Genomic DNA, 19258 nt, shown 5'->3' with positions numbered 1-19258 from the left:
TTATCAATCTCTTGAAACTGTTCAAAACACTAAGCATCCAAGCTCTTTATATTGAAGCCTAAGTATTCTCAATAAATATAATCCATTAAATGTAACTGTATAAAAAAAATATAATATAGTTAATATCTAAGTTAAAGTATTTCAATTCATGTGATCTGATCCATTCTGCCCAACGATTTGCACAGCGTAAGAGTTGAATACAAAACAAACGAAGCACTCTTTCAGGTGTGCGAAAACATATAATAGAGGAATCTGTAGACCACCTAATAAGACCTTTAAATTACATGTGATTTTTTAAAACTAAACTAGCTAGGTAGTTGGGTTGTGTCGATGTTTCTATTTTAAGAATTTGAACTAATAGATTAGCTCCCTTTATTTTTAAATGAAAGTGCTTTAAAATTCCAACTTTTGATACTCTTGCGTTGCCACTAACCTGTCAGAGAGCTAAAGCTGGGCGGCTATTCGAGGTGTGGGTGATTTAACGAAATGTGACTGCCTAGACCTTGAAGAAACATGCAACCGTTGCTTTCTTTTATTTTTTCAAACGGTTTGTCATCGTTGAAAAGAGAGACCGTGCACGTCACGTGAGCAGAACAAGACGTCACAGCTCGCGCAAGGTAAGCGGATGCTGTTGGCGGTTACTCAGGTGGTTGCCAGGCGACAATGACCGCGTTACTCACTATCCCTGCCCCCCCCCCCCCCAACTGTAACAAGTGCCGCACACAGCATCGTGCTGCCAGGACACAGTGAGCTAATGGTAACAAGACTTTCTGATTGGGAACTAGGCGAGACAAAGATGGCCGATTAGACAAGTAAGGAGAATGTCTTCTTTCTGTCATCTTTTCACTCCTTCTCTTTTCTATATAAACTATTTAAAAAATATTGCTATATTAATATTATATGATAAAAATGATTTTTATAATAGGCTTAAGCCAATAGTGTTTTATCATTGGAATAAGCACATAAGACAAAAAATATTCAATTGACAATTATCGTATGTTTTACTTTCTATAAATTGCGCTAGCAATATATTGGGTAAAAGCTAGAGACATCTTAATCATTAGGCTTGAGTTTGTGATCTTTATCATTACGTTTGAGGCCCTTCATCATTAAGCTTTAAAGATCTTTATTTTTCCCATTTGCCATTCTCGGATCAAGTTGAAACTTGGCATAAGTATTCATTGTCGCTGACAAACAAAAATAATAGCCAATTAGTTCATCGTTTAGTCCTAATTAATATTTTTTTTTATTTTATATAGAAATTCATTAAGCTAAGCGGAGAAATGTCTCGTGTTGAGAATTCGCTAAAATTGTTAAAGTATAGACTTTTTACAAATAAATTTGTTTTTCTTTTTTCTTCTATTCTTTTTTTATTAGTACTTGTATTATACTTGTATAGCTCAGTGGCTAACGCGTCGGCCTTCCATCATGGAGACTCGAGACTCCGAGTTAACATTCAGACTCGAGCAACTTGGTTTTGTTTTTTTAAAAATAGATTTCCAATCGCACACATTTATTATTATTGTTAGTCTAGAACTCTAGATCTATTAGAAATTTATTCCATGACTGATTCAAAATAATTGATGCAACATTCAATTTAAGCTTACATTTTACTTACTTTGTTTTTCTGACCAGTTAAGGTCACAGCATCATGGACTCTTATCATATGTCGCAATGTGTCTGCCAAAAGTGAGTTTCTGATAAAGCAGCCCTTTTAAGGTTATTGAGGGAAATACACTCAATTGGCAGCACCTTCTTTGTAAAAAAAAATAGAAAAAAAGAATATTTTTTTAAAAACAAAGCTTACCTAAGGGAAGAAACCGCTAAGTAATGCCATTTATCTGAAAATTACGAAATTTATCTCCCTTTCTGATATATATAAAACAAAATTTATTAATTAGTATTAAATGATTAACTAATTAGTTAATTTTTTTGTATTTATTCGTGTATTGTTATCGACTATGAATAATTATGCAAAATTTTAAGTTGATCCGGAATGGGAAGTGGGAGAAAAAACGTGTACAACACGTAATAAGGGAACTAAATCTATCTATATATATATCCACTTCTCTCATTAAGTAGCCTTTATTTCCCTTCTTTTTCAAATCAAACAAAATAATTAATCACCAACAATTGATTAACAAATTATTATTTTTTCATTTTATTGGTTCATGTCTTGTCAGGGTAATGAATAATTGTGCAAAGTTTTAACTTTATCCCAGAATGGGACATGGAGTTGATATAAGCTTTGTAAAAACCGAGGGCAAGCCTTGATAAAAACAAACAAAATATAAATACTAAAAAAAAAAAACCCAAAGATTATATAACAGAAAGAACTGCTCTATTACTGCAAGATTATTCTCCCTTTTGTATATAAACCAAAGACAGCCAGCCAGTGTGAGTTCATATAAACCTGATAGTTTGTTTGTCCGTTCAAGGTTTAAGTTGTGGACGTTGAAGTGCTTGATTGTGGGATTGTGGGATTGTTTGTTTGCAATGTGAATTGCTCCAAGAATCTACCAAGAAGATAACTTCCTCCTCCCTTGATTTCGCTTCCGTAACACGTATTTTAAATAGGTCAATATACGGGTTCAATTGGATAACCGAAAGATAATAATTAAATGTATTTTGGGGTACCAGTGTTGACTCTTTCAAAACTTTTTTCCTTCTCTGAAGAGTTGGCAGTCAATTCCTTGATGTCATCAATTATCGTATCTTAGTCTCTCTCTACTACAAAGTATTGAGTTTGATGTTGAATTTTTTTTTCATAATTTTTCAGGTGGTATTAATTATCTGTCTTAATTTTGGCGTCTTATGCATTATTACGCGCTTGCTGAGCGGTAAAGCACTTGATTTCCGAATCGGGTGTCCCAGTTCAAAGCCTGGTGAAGACTGAGTCCACCCAATTCTAATGGGTACTGACATTAGTTGGGGAAAAGTAAAGGTGGTTGGTCGTTGTGCACAAGATCTGAAAGGGGAACTTTAATTATTTTTTTTTACGCATTATTAATTACAAATTATTAATTTTTTTTTTTGCACGACATATGAAAGTAAAAAGTTAAGTTCCCTTTTCAGACCAAGTAGTCTGTAGGGCAGATAATGTAAAGGTCATCTGTTTCTGTGGCCCGCTTAGACTAGAGTGAAAATGGAACTCATTTTACTAAAATAATATTCTGATGTAAACTTTATAGATGATGCCAGAGTGTTAGGTGAATCTACATCTACATTGTTTCTATCCTTGTCATACTGTGCAATGTGTAATGCACAAGTGTAAAACTAATTTCCTCCACGATAAGAAATATATTATTTTTATTCTTAATATTATTATTAGCAGTAGTGTTTAATGTGAGGTGGATCATGTCCCATTCAAGTTCAAGAAATCAATATCCGCAATCGATCTCTTCCGTCCAACTCACCTGAAATTATTTTTTCAAACGTTTTTAAACATTAAGCCAGATGAAAACAAATGTTTGCTAAGCAACGATAGATTATCATGTCGACAATTACCTAGATCTGGTTTAAAATGTTAATTTTATTCAATTAAAAAAAAATCAAATGAAGACAACTGGTTTACAGGATTTTCGTGTGTCCAGCACAATGACCATCCTCTGTTAGTCACCTCTAACTCTATTCGTCACCCTAACTCTGTTATTCAACGCTGACTCTGTTAGTCAACCCCTAACTCGAGAGACACATCTGAATACAACCAATGAATTTTGATTGGAATTAAAGAGTTTAGACTGAAGGTCTGTCTCTCCCTTATTGGAGAGTTTCACTTTAAACTAAACAATGTCAAGGACGCAAAATTGAAAATTGACAGTTAAATAAAAGTTATAATCAGAAGATCTTAAGAAAACAATCAATTCTGCAGTGCTAAAATGTGCATCAAAACCAACATATAACTTTTTTAAAAACATAGCTCTAGCTTCTTAAACCCATCCTTTAGTCTGTACACCGGATACACCAAAACAAAAGCTGGCTATTTTTTGTTTTCTCGCCATCTATAAAATCTCCAATAGAAGTGACTTGAAAATTGCCAAGCATAGGAAATCCTTGATTTCATCTTTTATAGACACTGTGTGCGTGTGAAAGAGAGAGAGAGAGAGAGAGAAAGAAAGAGAGAGAGAGAGAGAGAAAGGAAGAGAGAGAGAGAGAGAAAGAAAGGGAGAGAGAGAGAAAGAAAGAGAGAGAGAGAGAGAGAGAGAGAGAGAAAGAAAGAGAGAGAGAGAGAAAGAAAGAGAGAGAAAGACAGAAAGAGAGAGATATGTTGGAATCAAGGTTTCTTAGCTTGAGAACAATTCCTGGTCCATGTAAGGATTTGAACTCTAGCCCACCTGATAGAAAGCCAAGTCATTTGTATTCACTCAGCCACGCATGCTACTTAAAAAGGAAATGAATCGACGCTTAAGAGAAAGATGGTTGAGGATCACTAACACGAAGGCCTAATTATTGTCAAAATCTACTGTGCACCGAGAAATGCTATTTCAACATTGGACTTTTTAAAAAATATATGCGAAAACTTTAAATCTATCGACTAATATTTCTAGATTCTACCAGCTCAGCCTAAAGATGGATCAGTGTTTGTTCTTGGTTGGATAAGCTGTAACATACTCTCTAATCCTGTTAGAACTAGAATGAAGTTTAAAAAGGCAACACCGATAGTTGTGAGCCTGTTGTTGGCTCTGGCTAGCCTGACTACTGTAGGTGAGTACTATGATATTTGTTTGGGGTCTATAGGCTTATGTTGGTCAATATAGGTGAGTGGGATTTTATATAGTGTGATGAAAACATTCCCAATATGCTTATTGTAGACACATTTTTAATATATCAGTACGCGCATATATACATAAAAAATATAGACACACACACACACTCACAGGCCCGTACACATACACAAATACCTGGACAGCAGTATCAGAAAATCAATGATGGTTCAAAAGCAATCTTTGTTGTTTAATTGTATGTACTGCTAATTTAAGTGGAGCAGGGTTGTGGTGGAGTTGTAAAGATCTTCTACTTATTAACTAATTATAGCTGGTCGTTGTGCTGGCCTCATGACCCTATTGGTAACTGTTGATCATAGAAACAGGAACACCTCACACCACCCTCTCCATGTCGACTAACTCTTATCTGATTCGTGTGATTGTCAAAAGAGTTGAGCCGAAAGTTCTTCCAACTCTAGGCGTGTAAGCCTGATTTAACAAACCGTTCTATCTGGGAGAGGTCCAAGTCAATGCCTATGTAAGACATTGTTATTTCCGATGAATCTGGCACTCCGGGCCTAAGGCCGAGTACACCAGGAACCCCTGCCATTTTCCTATGTTTTACCAAGCTAACCGTGCAGAACTCGCCATTAAAGTAACGGTCACTTGAGGAACGGCACATGGATTATTGACAGGGACGTGAAATATCTCTTTCAACTCCGCACTGTGCAATGGAAAAGCTTTCGCATTCCCTTAGACACTCCCACAAGAGTTTTGTTTTGCTATTCATTTAGCCTAATCACTTCCTCAAGTGATCTTTTCCACCCGAATGCCACGTTGAGGCAGAATAGCGTAGCAGGGACTAGAATTCAGTGCCAGAATTTAGTAAGTGGATGCCCTGGACAGTAGTTTTGTGGCTGCCTCTACCTTCTTCAGGCTTCAATATAAATAAACTTAATAGTATTAATAAATGTAAAATCATGTCATATTTGTAACTGTTTTTTCTTTAATTAGAATGTCTTACATTTAATAAGAATACCTTGTTAAAAATTGTATGTTCCTGAAATTTGGAGGATCTGGGCGACTGCACAGTCTACTACTGTTGTAAACCCAGCCCTGATTGGACGAAATAATCTTCCTTTTTGAAGGAACGTCGGGAACCTATAAAACAAACCTTTAAAACAAACCAACAAAAAAAATGTCTTAAAATAAAAGCACACACAGTTTGTCACACGTTATTTCTCCCACATCCCTTTTTGGATCAAGTTGAAACTTTTGCACAATTACTCTGTGACATAGACAATCGTTAAAAGAATAAAACTAATTACTGATAATTAATTATTTTGTTTCTTCTTATCTTATATGATACAGACGTTACTTCAAAAAAGAAGATGATTACGTCCTACTCGTCATGCATTTAGTCATGCATATTAACCAATGACTTAAATTCTGCCAAGTCACTGGTTTTCCTGGCTAGCTCAAGCAACCCATTCCATGCTCTAATACTAATAATTTTTAGGGATTTGTGTCCTCTTAGATAATTGTTAACGCTATTAATCAAAACGCATTATCGGATCAAGTTGATAGTTTAAACAATTATTTATTGTACCTAACAAAACAATAATCAATAAAAAAAAAAAGATTGTTCAATTAATTATTGGTAAATAAATATTGTGTTTGAATTGATATCAAATAAAAAAAACTTCTACACTACTGACAATGGTTATGCTTACCCTGGATGTGGCAAAATATGTAGGTCACAGCTGGGGCTGCGCATCTAAGGGAAATACTGCATTCTTAATTAATCTTCGGATTCGAAGACAAGCCTTATTATATATGTAGTGCGAGTTCTTCCCCTAAGATAATCTTTGCTATCTTTTTAAAAATGAATTCCTATATTTTGCTTGTTTGTTAGATAGTGCTTTACGTAGAGGTGATGTGTATATATGTACATGTATAGTGACGCACTACATTTCCAGTCTTCAAATGTTTACAATTTATTGTAACCGTATCATGGTTTCCAAGAGTACGGTATCTTTTGGGTTAACCGAGTTACGCTTTTGTTTCACAGTTGGTTCCCTCCCTTGTGACAACCCTAACCCGATCGAAGAGAAAGCTTACGTTGGAGCATACGAGATTTACTTCCCAGATACGCAGACCAACAGGTACCTCTTTTTTCTTTACTCTTATTCTTTTTGACAGAAAAAGAGTGAGAGAGAGAGAGAGAAGATAAAAACAAATATCTTATTCCACAATGTACGATAAATTCATATAAGAGCTCGTTCTTCCCAAACTGTCTGAATAAGCCAGCGAAACCAATGGCTAAATAGGGCTTACAGTATTGGCATCTTTAACTAATACTAGCATTCTAATGTAGACTTCTGTCTTTGAATGTTTTTTTTTAGTCTTGATCTATATCACCAATTTAAAATTTTCTTTACTCTGAATAGATTTATACTTGGGCGCAACCATGATTATTTTCTTCATAGGGGTGGAAATGGGTGTGTTAACATTTTTTTTTAGTGAATCTATCGTTTATTAGTTACGAGGAGCAAAGTAAAAAGAAAGTCACCAGATTTAATAAAAAAAGGAAGAAGACACCTTTTAGTATCACTTCTTTGCTATATTATTATTATTAAAATAAAATTAATTTCATTAACGTGAAACGATTGATAGCAGATAGAGAAGATGCTTTTACAGATTTAAATATAAATGTATTGATACTTAGATCTAGATCTAAAAGTAAATATCTTTATTGTTTTCTAAAAGTTTTTTTCAGCCAGCCCAGTGTCGCTGGAAAATCTTAGCGTACCGGAATGATTACGTCATTAACTTGGAGTTTTCAGACGTAAACTTGACCCATGGAGATTTTCTGAACTCCTGCAGCGAAAGAATTACTGTATACGATGGTAGGTAACATAGAAGTCATAATTCAACCCATTGGCGTAGCCAGGATTTTTTTTCGGGGGGGGGGGATTTTTTTCTCCCTCCCTCCCCCGCAAAAAAAATATATTTATAAGTATTTATGTGTGTGTGTGTATATAATCTTTATTACATTCTGATCCTTCATTCTTTCGGAAGACGCTTATTGTGCCCTACAATAGGTTCTTCCTGGAGTTAGTGGGAAAATTGTAGACTTCCCGTCATTGCTAGCAATGGCGGCGGAGCCCCGCCGCCATGCACTATTTCTGATTGAAAGCCAACAAAATGCATATTCTTAGGTATCTACAGTGCATTTTAATGCTATTAAAAAGTTTTATTTCAAAAACCCAATGTGCTATTCTTACTGACTATGACCCTCCCGCGCCGTTCGGCGCATTTGCCGTCAAGCTGTTTCCACAAAAATCTGTCACTGGTAATGTCTGAAGCCTCTTCCCACCTGCTCCGAGGACGTCCATGAATGTGTGGCGCCAAGTTGTACTACGATGTCATCGCAACTCTTCTTATGTGTAATTCATTTTGTCGGAGAACATGTCCCGCAAACCTCATTGGACGCTCTGTCACAATCTTACTAACGGGTCGACTCCCAGTTCGGCATAGGATTTCCTTGATTTAGACCAGATCTCTATAACTGACTCCTAAAATCTGTCTTAGCCATCTTTGTTGAGCCACATTTAGTGTTTTTCAATTTCGGCAGATGACTATTCACTGCACTTTATTAATTGAGCCCCGCCACTGGTAGAAATATATAACCTCTCTTAAATACCCTCTTTGAATTAAGTGATTATAGTTTGCTTTAGATTTTATATCGAAGGGGAAGTTTTATCGTCAAAATCATCTGTTGGGGGTTTTAAACTACAAAATCTCTGGAGTTATGTTGTTTTTTTTTCAATTCAAAACCCCTTTTAGCTACGCTCATATAATTTAGTAACTGTAGTTTGCTTTAGAATAATATTGAGGATAGATGTTTTCTACCTCAAAACGTTCTGTAGGGGGATTTTAAACTCAATACCATCTGAAGGGGTTTTAAACTTTAAAAAAAGCCATCTGTAGGAGAGAGATTTAAACTCAAAACCCCCAATTGTCTTGGCTACGCTCAAATAATTTTTTGTGTAATTTGCTTTTTTTTTTTATATTTAAGAGGTATTTTTTTTAGCATCAAACCACTCTGAAGGGGAGTTTAAATCAAAACTCCTTTTGGCAACGCTCATAGATTTCTGAGTGTGTATTTTCTTTTTTTTATATTGAAGATGTAATTTTTAGCTTCACTCCACTTTAACTCCAATGGAGGGGAATTTAAACTCAAAACACCTTTGAATATTCTCATAACATGTTGAGTATATAATTTGTTTTGTTTTTAATATTAAAGAGGTATTTTTTACCTTCAAACCCCGCTGAAGGGGAGTTTAAATTCAAAACTGAGTCAAAACCCATTAGCTACGCTCATAACATTTTGAGTGCGTAATTTGCGTTTTTTATACCGGATATTGAAGTGGTAGTCTTTAGCTTCAAACCCTACTGAAGAGGGGGTGGGGGTTAACTCAAAAACCCTTTGGCTACGCTCATAGAATTTTGAGTGAGTAATTTTCTTTTTTCATATTGAAGAGGGGGTCTATCATAAATTTTGGAGGGAGTTTAAAAATCAAAATCTTCATTAACTGTGCTCGTGAAATTTGGGGTATTGTCGTTTGCATTTTTTTTTGTTTTGTTTTATAGAAGAGGGGAATTTAAATGCGAAAACCCCTGGTAGGGGTTTTTAAAACTCAAACCCTTCTGGTAGGTGGTTTTAAACTCGAACCCCCCTGGTATGGGGTTTTAAACTCAAAACCCCCTTGACAGGGGTTTTAAAATAAATAAACCCTGGGGGGGGGGGTTTAAACTCAAAACCTCCTTTGCTATGCTAGGGCAAGTGATAGTTTAGTATTAAAATCTCACCTAAAATAAACAAAATCAAAGCAAAAAATCAGTCACTAAATACCGATCTCCCCCCCCCCCGAAGGGGGGGGGATTTCATTTCGGGTTGGGGGTTGAAATAGAACCCCCCTTCCCGGCTACGCCCATGAAATTTCAACCATCAATCTTCGATGTTTGAATCACTCAGAAAATGAAAAATTTACTGCGGGCAATATCCGGACCGTGACACTTAAGAAAAAATTATATCCATAATGCAAAAAAGAAGCCTCAGTGGAACTCTATGGGACCGATATTTTTGCTGTACACGTCTAGCATTGAGGGGCCTGAAATGGCTAAACACATGGGCCCCATTTGAGAGATGAACATTGGCCCAAAACGGGCGCCATTAGGGGTGAGTCTGGGCTCAGTTAGGGTGCCCAGATGAAACTTAAAGGATGAGACTGAGCTCTAGCCGAAATGACATAAAATGACATAGAAATAATTACATAAACAATTTACTAGTTGAAATTCATTGTAATTTGCATCATAAAATGTTTATGCTAGCACCTATTAACAATAATAATTAAAAAATACCAGAAGAAATTATATGCCTATGCTAGTACACTAAAAAAGAGTATGCAATATTCCAGTTCCATATTCTAAGTTTATAGGATGAACTACTCTGAGTTGTCCAGATCAGGCAGTTCTCCATGCAGTAATGTCTTCTAGCGGTCGGGCCTTTACTCCAAGTTTTTTTTATCCTGTCAGGCGCCATCCCCCCTCCCCCGCTGTCCTTTGTGCCGCTTAGGCTAGGATGTAATAATCAAATCTGAAGGAACATCCGAAACATTTAAAACACACTCTAGAATATCTTTTAGAACTATCTTATCTCTCAGCGGATAGGCCCAAGTACTTTGTGTTCACATTATCAGAAACAAAGACTATCGACAGTCTCTCATTCACCCTCCCCCACCAGGGCCCCAACCCACTTGATTATACACCTCCCTTGTTCTTCCCCTTTTCTCCTTCATTAATTCAGATGTGCTTGCGTCACGATAGGTCGTGTCTTAAAAAAAAAACATAAACATCACATATATCGATCCGAGTCAAACGATCGATTAGCCCCAACAATTGATTTTACTTGCTAGCAGCTAGCGTCTGACAAATCGATTACTCCTCTATCAGCAGAATGGACAGACACAACAGTCATCATCAGGTTATAGATAAGGTCAACGTTGTGTTTTTAAAAACAAAGTCTGCCTTGTTCCGCTTAAATTTAGCTCATAAGTAGGATGTAATGGTTAGCATAGCTCTATACGCGCGGGACTTTAAATGTACAAAGTGGTATCCCAAGCAGGTACTAGATCTGTTTACTTAAACTTTAAGTATAGAATAGAAAATGTAAACAAATACTCACGTGGTAAAGTCCTTGGCTTCCGAATCGAGAGGTCCCGGGTTCAAATCGTGGTGAAGACTGGGATTTTCAATTTTTGGGATATTTGCCCCTCTGAGTCCAGCCAACTCTAATAGGTATCTGACATTAGTTGGAGAAAAGTAAACATGGTTGATCCTTGTGCTGGTCACTTGACCCCCTCGTTAACCGAGGGTAACCGTGGGCCACAAAAACAGATGACCTTTACATCATCTGTCCCATAAGATGTCCCTAGACAAGGTCTAGTAAGGAAAACTTAAAAAAAAATACTTTAAAAAAAGCTTAAAATAAAGGTAGTTGTATCAATTAATGTGTAATTAAATTTGTAATAGATCTAGGATTATCAATAATAAATCTGTGCGATTAGAAATATTTTCACCCTTTGTTTTTGTTGAGCGCAATATAATGCTTTTAGCTTTCTCAATTATATATGGCCTCCTTCAGTCGCGAAGCGACTATGGATCATCTCATGGAAATGAGATGAATACCTGGGCATTAGCTGTGGTCGGAACGATGTCGCCCACACATCAATTCCCCCTCCCCCCACTCCACGCAGCTGATGTATCCAAAGGAACGGCAGTGCCGATACAGCTTTCTCAATAAGCTATGAATTTATCACTTGTCTGGACCAGTTGAAAAAAGGGGTGGGGGATGGGAGAAAGAATGTGGTATCAGTTTTATCTTATGAAATACAGACATTACTTCAAAAAAGAAGATGATTACATCCTAATGCGTGCTTCTAGGTCAATCTAGTCATGCATGTTAATCAATGACTTAAATTCTGCCAAATCATTGGTTTTCCTGGCTGATTCAGTGTTGTTACCGGTCGTTGACTTTTAGCACCAAACCGCTGGTAGACAACTAAACTGTTGTAGGCGTAATGTAACTTAACTAATACATTCAAAAAAAAAACTGAAAGACTTCCTTTTGTAAACAAACTAAATAGAACTTTATTTATAATATATACAAATATATACAAAGTCAAGTTGTAAATGAACCAGATGTAGTAGACTTTAGTCATAATATTTCTTAACGAAATCTAACTCACTACAGTGACTACAATAACACAACCTCTCAGTCTTACTTTCTGGAGTCGTCTGTCCAAGCTAAGACCAAGTGACGACAATGCCACCTATGTTGCATCATTCACAACCAATCGCTAACCTCTTCCGTGAGGTCACCATATAAACACACACATACACACCATGACACTCAGGCAACCCATTCCATGCTCTAATTACTAATAGCACTAAGGAAGAAGGAGCATTTGCATAAATTTGTCCTAGCATGTGAAACAATCAATGTGCCTTTATCTTTGTGTCTTTCTGAGTATTTTATTTGGCTATGTTTTTGTATTTGAAGATTATGAATTTTGGCTTGAAGAATTGGTTAAAATAACGAAAAAGGGGGGGGGGGGGGGGTTGGGCAGGGAGATGAGCGAATGAAATATTGAAAGTGCTATCTAGCATTTAATTGGGAGGTAGCTGGTATTCCTCGGCCGAACCCCAACACATGTAGTAAACGAAATAGAAGCATCTAAAACATCTAGTTTAATGTCTCCAACGCCAGGTCCTGATGTCACAGATTTGGTGCTGGCTGACTTCTGTGGTTTGAGGAGCCCTTCCATCGTGACATCATCTCGCGAGACTCTCGTCGTGTTTCGATCTAACGAGAGCACGGTGACCACTGGACGGTTTCGTCTCAAGTACAAGGCCATCAGGGATAAAGTAAACGACGATGGTGAGAAGCTGTTCATTTATCTATCTATCTATCTATCTATCTATCTATCTATCTATCTATCTATCTATCTATCTATCTATCTATCTATCTATCTATCTATCTATCTATCTGTCTGTCTGTCTGTCTGTCTGTCAGTCTGTCTAAATATCTAATAATCTATCTGTAAACCTATAGTCCATTCTCGAAAGATTTAATTACCAATATTACTTACTTTTTCAATTCAAATCGATCGTTACTTGGCTGCTGATTTATCCATAAAAACACAAACCCACACATTATTCATTTGTTTTTCACTCCAGATTCTAGTCAAGTGCTTCGGATAGCTTTCGGCGGATTTATCGGCGCTGTGGCCTTCGTGATAATTTGTAGCGGGGCCATACAACGTTATAAATATGGAAGGTCCAACGGGCCAGTCTTCTTGTTCTTTGGACGACATCGCGTGGACACTACTGCCATGGCCTCGACAGCTGGCTCCAGACACGCAGGCGGCTGCCCATCGACAAGAAGAAGAACAGCCAATGAACCAGCTCCGCAAGAAGCGGAAAGTGCGTCTTTAAGAAACAGGGTTGCCGGGTTCTTCCATGTAAGTGTAAAGAAAAAAAAGAAGAGTGGTAATTTAGTATAATATAATGAATTAATCAATGCGTCTTTGTCTTCGTGTCTTTCTGAGTATTTTATTAGGTTTTGTTTTTTGTATTTGAAGAGTTAGTTAAAAGAACGATGAGAGGCTTAGCAGGGGCTGCGCAGCCATGGGAAATACTGCATTCCTCACTAATCTTCGGACTCGAAGACAAGCCTTATTATTATTATGTTAGAAATGAACGAGTAGTCATTCTCTGGCGCTGCCAGGGTCGAGTTTCACTAAAGAGAAGCAAAATTCATCGTAGTCCCTTTAACAGTTTCCATTGAGGAATTGTCTGGTGATGTGGCAGTTCTGCAGCAGTACCGCCCTCTGACAGGCAACGAAGATGTTCCCAGGAATGTTAAGGGCCTTGAAGGTATCCGTGAGGTCTGTTGTTATTATCCCCTCTGTTGATATAACAATGGGGTGTATTGTTATTTTGGACAATTTCCATAGACGCTTAATCAGGACTTTATTCAACATTTTTATCTTTTCCTAAGTACGAAAGTTACATTCTTTTGTTTCGAAATGTCAATTTCGCTACTCTTTGACATGTGTTCAGTTTATAGATGTGGCTAGTTCTATGAGTATATGGCCTCTTTGTGAACTTGGGCAAGACCAATCGTCATAGAGGGGCTGAACTCGTCCTAACCTGTGGGCAGTGGAGATCAATAGCTCGTTGCCACGTCACAGGTCTGTACGACTTGGCAACGAGCTATTGGTCTCCACTGCCCACAGGCTGCCACGTCGCCGGTCTGAGTTAAGTCCTGCTATAACGAATGGTATCGACTTGAGGGTCACGTGGTAGAGCACGGAGCTCCAAATGTCACTGACGCGAAGGACAACAAATATTTACTTGTGACTTAAAGTTCGTTTCATTAGTCAAAGTCTGTCGGATCAAGCAAATAAAAATAAAATAATTTCACAATTTGATTCTTATGACTCTTACAATATTACGCAATAATAAAATAATGAGTTTAGCCAAATACAGGGATTCGCAGGTGTGCAAAAGTTAGTTTTCTATATCAGTGTTTCCCAAACTGTGTTCCGTGGAACCCTAGTTTTTTCGCGAGGCCTGAATTGGTGTTCCACAAACTACTAGTAGGCCACTACGTGAATTAATCTCCCTAAAATAAAACAAGCAAAGTGTTCCACTAAATACTCAGAATGTGTGAAGTGTTCCGTTAAGGAAAAAGTTTGGGTAGCACTGCTCTATATAATTGTCTCATTCATCATCATCTCCCAATTTTCAAAAAAATAAAATGGAAAAGAAAGATTACATCGTAGTTTCCAGTAAAGGTCGCGTTTCTTTCACATCGACATCCTTAGGGTAGATGATGTAAAGCTAATCTATTTCTTTGACCGACAATGAAAAAAAGGTGTCACGTGGCCAGCACAACGACCCGCCTCCTTTACTTTTCCCAGATAATGTCAGGTTACTGAGCTAACATCAAAACAGAATTCCGTCGTTCTAAATCACATCAGGATTTGAACTCAAAACCACTCCATTCCAAAACTACGCGCTTTAACATCAGGCCTCCTTAGTTTCAGATGGATTAACAATATTTGATATTTTCACAGTGCATAGTTATCAAGCTATACCCCGGACGACTTGACAGCGAATCCTCCAGTTCCGATTCCAGCGGGGACAGCTCCAGCTTACACCATGGCCCACGCTCGTCCTTTCGCTTCGGTCGCAGGCAGGCCAGCATCACAAGCTGCAGCGAAGCTACCCACGTATCTCAGGGGAGGAGAGGCAGCAGTAGTAACAACTATGAGTTTGACCCTCAGGTGATGCCCCACTTAACCATGGACGGGCACGAGAGCTTCGGGTACAGTACGATTCCTGTTGGGAACTTTACTTCAGATCCTTCGGCAGTAAAGCCACCTACGTATGAAGACAGTGTCAACAGCGTAAATCCTTTATACCTTCAATCCAGTGGTCAGGCTTTTTACAACCGTGCTTTCGATCTCAAGGACGAAGGCCAGGGCACCCATGAAGTTTTTCCCCCACCACCGCCTTACTCCGAAGTAAACTTGCAGAGTGGCTCTGATTCTTTGTTGGGGACAAGAGGAAACAACTGCATCTTGGAAGCTACTAGGACCCCATTGACGGGAGAGCAAAGCTGCAATGATCGATTCCTATCCACTCATTCTATATCCCAGGCAAATGCCATGACTGGAGATTCCCTGACACCCGTTTCCCTCACACAAGAGAATGAACAGCTTGATCCAGTGTTAAGATCAGGCGCAACATGTAGCGCCCCTGTTGTGGTGGATGTTCTTCAAATGTCAAGCATCGAAAAGCAAAATTCTTTCATTGCCCATGACAGTACTCTTAGCTCCAAAGATCACAAAACAATCGACCCTGTCAGCAATGATGAGCTCTTGCATCCGAACCAAACCATTTCATCCTCAGCACCCATGGAGCTTTTTCGTAGATCTGGCTTAATATCTACCTTAGCTATTGACAGACCAACCCAAAGTGCAACGCAAGAAATGGATCCTTCTAAAGATCCGTTGGGGAAAAAGCTAGAACTCCAGACGTGCAGCGAACAAAGGGCAGACTCTATTCCTAAATGTTCTGATACAGGCACTGAACAGATAAGCCTTGCACCATCTTTCCGACAGGGAGATGAGTGTGTGGATCAACCACACGTCTCCGCTTCTGCTTCTGTCAACAATAGTCGCCAAAACGAGCTCATTAATTCGGAGATCAACGCAATTACAGCCACGTCACTTCCTGGAGATGGTTTGCGAATTGAAGATTTAGACTATAGTAGCCGCGAAGAAAATGTTTGAGCATTGAATAGACAGAACATGAGTTACAGTAGTTGAATACGCTTCAACGTCTTTACAAGAATATATCTTCGGTTGAACACAAGCAGCTGAAATGCAGGCATACACATTTCTTTTTCTTCTTCTTTTTTTTATTTTTATACCAAACTATTTCTACCTTTTATGATCATTTTAACGATCTTGAATTGTATAAATGTGTTACTTATTTATCAAATCTACTTGTCTAATGAAAAATTTCATAACATTAGAAAAAAAAAAGCTATAAATAGCAAACTCCCGGTATTCATAATACAGAAGTGGACGTAATCATCTTCTTTTAGAAGTAACGTCTATATTTTATAAGATATGATAATTTATTATTATTATTTTTACATTTTAGCTCTGTAGAATCAAATTAATGGTCAAAATGTACACAAAGATTACTGTATTGACTGTGATAAAACGTTTGTATGATTATCTCCAATTTACTTATTGTTAATGAAGCGTTTCAAAGATAATGTACTTTAGTGACTATCCCACCCAATAAGTCAATAATTGTAATCTGTAATGTGATTAAACTATAGAGTTTTAAGTGTCTCGCACTCTAATGGTCAACTGCTGACCAGGGAAAGTCAGGATATCTTAGTTAAGTGAAACAAATATTTGCAAATGTGTTAAGTGCAAGGAAAGGATGGGCGCTGGAGGAAACAGTTCAAGATAAATGAAGCTTAATGACATTCCAGGAGCAGCGACAATCTGAATGTCCCACGGGACAGGGAGGTACATCTGCAGTAAGGCAGCCGGTGCAAATGGAACGGCTAGTAATGCCACTTGAGCTTGGCGGTGAAGGAGACAGCGTTTCGTGGGTGGACACAAATGTCGTGGTTACTAAAGAAGAAACAGCGAACAGGTTAGTGCTTAACTTATCGGACATAAAGCTGACGAAGATGTCTGTAGGCCTACTTTGTCAGTGAAATACCGTACGGTGAATGGTTTACATTTATAACTTTTGCCAAAATACATATAGCCTATATATGACCTGTATATAAGTAATAATTGCACAATTAATCTTGTTTATTGTTGATTTGACTGATATTATACATTTCTTTGTGATACAGATATCATAGGTTACAGAAACCATTCCAAATAAGTCTGTGATTCAAATTGTGAATTTGTTTACATGTGTAAAGTAAAATGAATGGCTTTTCTAATTTAAAAAAAAAAAATATTTTTGTTATGTTCATTTTTTACAAAGCTTATATTCACTCTCTCTGTCTGTCTGGTAAAAAATTTGAACATATTTTTAAAATCATATTTCCCATTCTCGGATCAAATTAAAATTGTGTATGATTATTCATTGAACCTGAACAAGACATGAATCAGTAAATGTGACTAATTTGTTAATAAATTGTTGGTGATTAATTATTTTTGTTCATATCGAAATAAGTGAAAAAAATACTACTTAATGAGGAATTAATTAATACTAAATAATTATACGATATATATGGATTTAGTCTCCTTATTAAGTTTGAAAATTTCCCACTTCCCGTTCTCGGATCAAGTAGAAATTTTGCATAATTATTCATAGTCGATAACAATGCACGAATCAATCTAAAAATTAACTAATTAGTTTATTATTTAGTACTTATTAATTTAGGACTAAGTAGTTTTGTTATAATGTCTTTTTTTTTACAAAGCTTATATCATTTTTTCCTCCTGTGAGGAAGGGGGCTAAACCCTGTCATTTTCATATAAGTGGTAGTAATTATTGGTTATTTCCCCTTACATAAGCTTTGGTTTTTAAAAAAAATATTAAAATTCCTTGTTATAATAATATTTTTTTTCGTTGTAAAAGTAAATTGATAAAAAGAAGTACAGCTTCTTATGATGTCTTTCCTTTCATTCCTAAATATAAACCATAAAGAAAAGCAGACACATTAGTTAACATTTGTGAAAAAAAAAAGTCCGCATTGGACACTCTATCTGGTAATCTTATTATGTGGTCTTTAGAGGGACCAATGCTGACTCTCAACTAAGTGTTTTGGTCCACTGTTATTCTCAACATTTTTGTAAAAGATAGACCGTACTATCATCCGCCCATGTTTCTTTTCCCTCTCTTTCTTCCACCTGGTTCTATTTCATGTAGGATATTTCTTGAAATACCGTTTGCACCTGAACAAGTTTTCATACCATGCATATGCCTAAATGTAATATTTTTGGCTTTGTCAAGTTAGTCAAATTGTGTCTATTCTGTATTTATTATTTTTTTTATAGACATTCTTGTTAGATGGTTTTTGTAGGACATGCTTTATATTCTTTTTGAAAGACTACCAAGGACTTTCCCCTAAACAAGATTTTTTTCTTACTAAAGTCAAATGCTATTTGGGTGTTTAAAACTTCTATGTTAATATTGTTGAACAATGACAGAATTAAAAGCTAGGCACTGTACTTTATAGTCCCAATGGGGATTTTCAGAATAGGCTAACCTTTTGGTGTATCCGGTGTAAAGAATACGGAATAGTTTTAAAAGCTGTTACTTTTATAGACATGTAAATCTCTATCGAGGATCCAATAAATATAATAATATATAACTTTTTAGCCCTGCAATCGAATATGTTAGCTCTTTTAGCAGCTTTTACTTGTAGCACGAAGTTAGTTGGCAACAGTGACGAAGCAATAAAATTTGCTGGGTAGAGTTTATTTCAATCTTCAAATTTTTTTTTCGTAATCGCTTTCGATCTGCCTATTTTGATGTTTTTCTTTTAGGGTCCATTTTATTACATCTACGTTTATGAATTTCACTTCCGTATCTCTCTCGTTGTATTTAATTGATTATAGAGATGTCTTTAATGTAAAGGAAATCAAAATGTAAATACATGTGTATAGAAAGTTATTGTGATTAACTAAATTACTACAATTCCCTTTTAGTGGAATATCGATTTTTCCATTTTAAATGTAGACCTACTTATTGGCTATTTCCTCTAGACAAGATTCTGTGTGGAATGCTTCACTTTTAGTCTCTATATAATTGTACATGTGCACTTTTAAACTCATTTTCAAACCATTATATTGTAGGCCCTACGATATATTGTCATTAAATACCTTTTTTTTAAATTTGTATTTTTGTATATTTAATTTATCGTTAAAGAT

General features: G+C 36.7%; 1 protein-coding gene across 1 annotated transcript; it reads left to right on the top strand.

The window, feature by feature from the left end:
• Positions 1–718: 718 nt before the first annotated feature.
• Positions 719–19224, top strand: LOC106075224 (uncharacterized). The gene is made up of 7 exons (XM_056016451.1): positions 719–812; positions 4548–4704; positions 6775–6868; positions 7473–7612; positions 12538–12708; positions 13008–13291; positions 14912–19224. Exons 2-7 carry the CDS (start codon positions 4635–4637, stop codon positions 16130–16132), a joined length of 1980 nt encoding a protein of 659 aa, XP_055872426.1. The 5' UTR covers positions 719–812; positions 4548–4634; the 3' UTR covers positions 16133–19224.
• Positions 19225–19258: the final 34 nt, after the last annotated feature.

Source organism: Biomphalaria glabrata, chromosome 17, assembly GCF_947242115.1.
Source record: "Biomphalaria glabrata chromosome 17, xgBioGlab47.1, whole genome shotgun sequence".
In the NCBI taxonomy this organism is placed as follows: domain Eukaryota; kingdom Metazoa; phylum Mollusca; class Gastropoda; family Planorbidae; genus Biomphalaria; species Biomphalaria glabrata.
This window is presented reverse-complemented; position numbering and strand designations above follow the sequence as displayed.